The sequence below is a fragment of the Lactuca virosa genome, chromosome 4, assembly GCF_052849685.1.
Source record: "Lactuca virosa cultivar CGN04683 chromosome 4, Lactuca_virosa_CGN04683_v6, whole genome shotgun sequence".
In the NCBI taxonomy this organism is placed as follows: Eukaryota; Viridiplantae; Streptophyta; class Magnoliopsida; order Asterales; family Asteraceae; genus Lactuca; species Lactuca virosa.
In genome coordinates this window covers 68,038,103-68,044,511 of record NC_136429.1, presented here as the reverse complement: position 1 = coordinate 68,044,511, position 6,409 = coordinate 68,038,103, and the positions used below count along the sequence as shown (strand labels likewise).

The 6,409-nt window shown below is 35.1% G+C and overlaps 1 protein-coding gene across 1 annotated transcript; it reads right to left on the bottom strand.

The window, feature by feature from the left end:
* Positions 1–3,351: 3,351 nt before the first annotated feature.
* Positions 3,352–6,167, bottom strand: LOC145105209 (cell division control protein 2 homolog A). The gene is made up of 8 exons (XM_079042341.1): positions 6,052–6,167; positions 5,352–5,391; positions 4,958–5,263; positions 4,713–4,886; positions 4,456–4,619; positions 4,282–4,369; positions 4,108–4,161; positions 3,352–3,629 (listed from the first exon to the last, which is right to left on the bottom strand). The coding sequence occupies exons 2-8, from the start codon at positions 5,358–5,360 to the stop codon at positions 3,540–3,542; spliced, it is 885 nt and encodes a 294-aa protein (XP_078898467.1). The 5' UTR covers positions 5,361–5,391; positions 6,052–6,167; the 3' UTR covers positions 3,352–3,539.
* Positions 6,168–6,409: the final 242 nt, after the last annotated feature.

Sequence of the window (6,409 nt, the reverse complement as noted above, 5' to 3'; positions counted from 1 at the left end):
GCATGCATCCTTGCATGCGTGGAACTGATATGCAAGTTTTTCCACCCAGGGACCAATTCTGTCAATAACTTCAAAGTACCATAACTCCCTCATCATAGGTCCGTTTCCAACGAACTTTATATCCACGAAAAGGTGGTGAGAATCCCTACGCTCCTAATAACTCGCCCAATACTTAAACCTTTCCGGATTAAACCCGACATCCATAAAATGCCGAGGTACCCAATTACAATTATACCCTTGGCATCCGAAGACACAATTGTACGCTCGGATCACTTATACTATAACACCCACCTCCGAACTAGGCCAAATCCTTCCTTTCCCAAGGCCCTAAACCTCATGACAAATGATAATTGGGCCGCAGCCCCGAGCAACGAAACACTTTCAAAATTGGGTGTTACAAAAGGTATGTTTCTATCGCAGGAAAATATGTTCATGACATTCTCGAATGGGCTCACATGTTAAACTTCAAACTGAATCGCACCCCAACCGACACTTAGGCCAAACTCGATCACAGTGGCTCACCTGTTGATGACCCCACCTTATACAGGAGCCTTGTTGGAACACTTCAATATCTATGTAACACCCATTTTTGAGACCTAGAAGTTTTGGCTATTTTTATGAAAGTACTTTTTTTGGAAAATAAAGTAAAATAAAAAAATATTAATAAGATGAGAAAAAAAATTGATTAATTAAATACTAAAAATATATATGTTGCTAAGAATTAAATTAAAGGTTGTAGGAGTCGAATCAAAGAAATATTGTTAGAAGAGTCTTGGTTGTCAAATTTAGAATATGAGATTTAACCTTTTATTAACTTGCCCTTTGGGAATTAAAATGTTAGAAAAGGGATGGTGAAGGAGTAAGAGTGTAAATATATAATTGCTTGTATATTTTTTAGAACGTCTTACACATGCACTCGCAACTCTACTCCTAAATTTACACATTTTGTCCATAACAAGACTTGAACCCTCAACCTTATATGTCACTAGGCCAAAGGCCCTTTGCAATAATTGCTAGTATATTAGTTAGTCATTTAGTGGCCAACGTGTAAAATAAGGAACTTCAGGTGATATTGTGTAAATTGTCTATATAAAAGCTAGTAATCTTCCCTCATCTCTCCCATTTGATTCAGCCAATTAGTAGTGAAGAAAAAATTGTATAAATGGTGATTTCAAGCTCTCATGGTGGAATTGAAGCCTCTTTGGTGACAAAGTGAAGAATCATTTATTGTCTCTTCATCTATTAGTGATTAGAGATATAACTTCTCTTCAAACCTCTTCATTTCATATCTAGGGTTTGAGTGTTTGATGTCAAATCCAATTTCATGTTTCTTCTTAATGATTCATACAATTTCTAGTTGTTATCTTGTATCTAGAACATCATTTCATCATTAACTTCCTTTATAGTTGATTGATTGAATTTTGATGATGAGTTTTGGGTGTTTCTAACAGTAGATCTCTTAAAATCAAAGTTAATGATTCATTTGTGATTTGAATGAGTTTTTAATGCTTATAATATACTCTAGAACACCCACACCCTTACCTACACACGCATGTGAACACGCCCACATCCATGCCCATGCCCATTCACATGTGCGTACGCAAATGTATATGTACACACATGTTTTCTTTTTCTTTATTTAACTATTTAAATCCTCACCCAACTCCTCATTAAATGGAGTTAGACCTAACCTTAAAGCAAGATATTTATTAAATGTTTTTATCAAGTGCAATTATATATTTTCATTTTGTAAAGCTATCTCCCAAGGTCTCAAAACCCATTCATTATATAGAAAAAGTAATGTCCTAAGATGAGAGGGTGGCATGGGTTACCATTGTACACGTGAAGTACTTATGTTCATCGATGACGATCTTGAAGAGAATTTAAGTTGTGGGAGGATTTACATAAAGACTAGGTGTGATTCAATTATCTCAAAAAAAAAGGCAAAGGTTAAAATCGAAGGAATTCATCTCGATGTCGGCATCCGAGAGATTTCTGGTTGGTCCTTGCTATTAAGAGTAAGTTGGATGAAGACGCATAAGATCCTTATCATATGTATGATGCTTCCGAAGAGGAAGAAGATAGTGAAGATAATGATAATTCGAGAAAAAAAAATTGATGTTGATTCCTTATATGGTGTTCCAGATCCTCTTGAGGGCAAGGATGGTGTCACTGGATGTGGATGGGGTCACTGAAATATTAGACCATGTTTTGAATAATGCTAAGGGTGATTAAAGGGTGGACATGAAAATCACTATAGATCCAAGGGCTAAGGAAAGTAGGGGAAAAAAGAGTAAAAATAGCCTTCTACTAAGTGTGATTCTTCTACGGCATAAACCAGATTCTATTCCCATTATGAAATATTTGGGAGCCTCGATAGAGATTGCTTTTATGCCTCACGTTACTGCATCCACGGTGGCCGAACCTATAGCGGTAGAAGCCTTACTCGACCAAAATGGATCTCAATCCAGACATATCCTAACATCATATTTTTTTAGGATGTTACAAATGACAATAAATTTCTTATGGTGGGAAGTTTCTTTTATTTGCAGCATTTAATCGTTGTAAGACTATTACAACGATACCCAAGAATTGGGGTAATCAAATAGTCTCAACTTTATGCAAAAGAGATGTAGAAAATACAACAAAACCTTCTTTGTTCTTTGATTTCTATGCATCAAAGCATCTCGATCATGGACACCATGGCAAAACAAATGTTAAATTACGTAAGGAAGTACTTGAAAGACTAGCTTGCCATGAGCCTAACCTTGATCAAGTTCATGCCTCTCTCCAAATAGTATTAGTTGCACTTCAAGTCCTACAAGCTATCCGAAACACACCTCCTACAAACCTTCATGTTGAATCCTCACGTTCCTACCATGTTCTTTCTCAAACTATCATATTCCATATTCAATGGCAACTTTTAAGCAATCTCAATTTTCACAAGAAAGTAGAGGTAGAAAACACAACCACAATTCCCTTGTTATTTATTCATCTTCTCCTTCAATTCATGTGTCATGTTTATTGTCAAAAGTCTAAAGCAAAACTAGGTTTAGAATCATTGTATCAAGAGAAGCCTCCTAATGAAAGAGTTTCCACAATGAAAACTTCAGTTGTGGGGTGTTTATAGAAGATGGAAAATGCCTTGCTTTCATGGGACATAAAATGAAAAAAGTAGACATGATGAGGATTCATTGTACATCAACAATAAGGAGAGAAACATGCAAATTGCACACCAAACAACTCCATTCAAAGGAAATAAAACATGATATGTCCTCCATCAAGAAAATTGTTACAAGAAATTTGAAACTTTTTTTTCAAACTAGAAAAACAGAGTTTCAGATGAAGAGATAGCCAATTCGACAATGGCTTTGCAAGAAACAACCTTAAAAATCACCGTGTCCTAAGATGGTAGAAACAAAAAACAAAAAAAAAAAAATCACCTAAAAACAAACAGCACACATATCTCACATAATAATCCATTCATTGAGGGTTTTTAAGTTTTGCACATGAAGATGACCTTAACCTGGTGAAGTGAATCATGGCACGAACCCGATATCCTTAAAGTATTCATGCTCCAGTGCTGTCCTTGCTGTAATTCTTCTGCTTGGATCCAAACACAGCATTTTCTGAAACAAAATTTATCATTAGATTAAATTAAATCAAAATTCAGTATTTGTTTGCTTTATAGATATTGAAATAAATAGAAACAAACATTTAAATGTACATATTTACAATAAACAAAAATATTTAACAATACCCAAGTCCCAAGGGAATGGGGTAAGGGGAAAGTGAGAGGATAGAGAAACAAAAATAATTAATATATTAGAAACTTAGAAATGATTTGATTTGAATTTCATTCCATAGTGTATTTGTGGTATTATTGAGTAAGATAAATTTGTTGAACATCAATTTCCCTTAAAAGTGTGCCAAGTTAAAGAGTAAACTTCATGAGAGAGACAAAGCAAGTATTCCAATGGGTTCTCAGAAAAAATATCATGGTTTATTTGGTTATTGTATTCCAACGGAATTGGAATCTGAGATTCCATTCCGTGGTATGTAACGATGTGGCATTCAGAACCAAAGATATTATCAGTTTGAACTTACACGTAGGAGATCAAGACCAGTTTTTTCAAGATTCGGTACCACAGTTGCCAGGTCCTGAAAATTAAAGGATACACCAATTACCACTTTTTTGACTAACGACTAAAGTAAAAGAAATAAAATAATAAAAAAAGATCAAAAGGTTAAAGATTAAAGTGAAAAAAGAAGACTAGTCACCTTTGAGGACCACTTTGGAAAGGCGGACTTAAAGTCAGGCAAAGAAGTCACACCAGGCCATGTATCTTCAGTTGGGGTTCCCATGATTCTATAATTAAAGAAAATAATATGAATGAGAAGAGAATATAGTAAAGAGTGACTCATGAGTAGAGTAGAATAGAATTTGAATAGAACCTGAAAATCTTGAACAGTTCATCAATCTCAGAGTCTCCAGGAAAGAGTGGTCGCTGATTCACCATCTCAGCAAATATACAACCCACAGACCACACATCAACAGGAGTAGAATAGTGGCGGGACCCAAGAAGGATTTCTGGTGCTCTATACCACAGTGTCACCACCTACAAAAGTACATCAAGCTGGCATAAGCAACGGAATCAACAATTCCATTCCCTTCCTTCCCTGATTCCATCATGAAAAAAAAAACTACTTACCTCATGTGTAAATGTCCTCACAGGGATACCAAAAGCCCTGGCCAATCCAAAGTCTGCAAGCTTTAAAGCATTGGTACGACGATCAATCAACAGGTTTTGAGGCTTTAAGTCTCTGTGGAGAACTCTATGAGAATGACAATAAGCAATGCCACGTAGGATTTGATACAAAAACGTCTGTAAATTCATCAAGATAACAAAATGTGAGACTCTGTGGTGTTCAAATATTCTCAAAAAGGTTCACTTACTTTTACAAGACGAGGATCCTTTGAAAACTCTGGACAAGAATCCATGTGTTTCTTCAAATCAAGGTCAAGATACTCGAAAACCAGATACAATCTTTTGTCACTGTGCACAACATCCTGTAACCTGACAATGTTTCCATGTTGCATTTCTTTCAAGAGTGAAATCTCTCTGATAGCTGTGCTAGGGACTCCTTCATCTTCTTGCTCCAGACGAATCTTCTTCAAAGCAATAGTTTCATTGGTGACTTTGTCACGAGCCTTGTAGACTACACCATATGTTCCTTCACCAATCTTCTCAACCTTCTCATACTATGTTTATACAAAAGTATTGAAATCAAGTGGTGGAAATGTGAATTGTAAATATTGGAGGAAGGTAATGGGATGTGATGTATTGTACCTGGTCCATCAAAAGTCCACTGAAATGGACTTGGTTGAATCTACATCCATATAGCACCAATTAATAAAACACATTCAGTAACTTCATTGGTACTAAAATGACATATTGGATACAACGGCTTTAATCAAGTAAGCAGCATGAATTACACAAAGCTATTAACAGTACTTCCTGATCTAGCATTTCATTGAAAAAGCAACATTAAGTAAATCTAGTAGCATAAAAGTAGCCAAAAAACCTATCGATTATGAAATCATTATGCCTTTAATGATTGGTAATGATCACATCAAGCATCTAAAAGAGTTCGGTAAATATCTCCAACATTTCCCCCAAATGATTCGATCTTAGTAAAAGGACTTCAGTCAATCATCCAACTGAATGTCACATCGAAATCAACAAAAGCAGTACCGATTTACTAGATGAGAAGATCGCAAAATGTAAAAAACTTAACCATCTACAATCTACGTCAGTTGAAGTACACTTCGACCAAGTCAAAGCAAAGTCAACAATTACATGTATGTTCTAAAGCAACATTTGCTATCGTTTTCAGAGTAAATGTGGTTTAATCAACAAAATTCCAAAACATATGCAATTTCAAAGTTAAAATCTAAATAAAGTACTCCAAACTGTAACGATTGCAAGCTTAGATAGTGTTGAAAATGGAAGCCGTGATGTTCAGAGGAATCGAGAGTTGTTAGCATACCTGTGATGAAGAATCTAAGGTATTTGCTTGAAAGAAGATGAAAACCCCCTCTAGGTTTTGGGGGAGAACACGGTGTGAGGGAGAAGATATATGGAAATGGTGTGTATTTAATCACCAAAAGCTATGTATTTTTATTTGTTTTTAATATTTATAAGTATTTCCAATAAATGTAAAATAGTTGCTTCCTCGAGGAAAAAATGTATCTCTGACTAACAAATAAATTTATGTCATGCGTTTACTCCTTTGAAAGATTTTTTATCATTATTTTTTTTTTACAATGAAAAAGGAGAATGATAAAAGTAAGTATAAAAATATTGAATTTTGGTAACATCAATCAATCACTTAAAATGAAATTCAC

Coding starts and splice junctions, on each gene's coding strand:
- LOC145105209 (XM_079042341.1), bottom strand. Junction 4,620..4,712: donor TGAGGACATTTACACATGAG/GTAAGTAGTTTT, acceptor GTACTTTTGTAG/GTGGTGACACTGTGGTATAG. Junction 4,162..4,281: donor TTCCAAAGTGGTCCTCAAAG/GTGACTAGTCTT, acceptor TTTAATTTTCAG/GACCTGGCAACTGTGGTACC.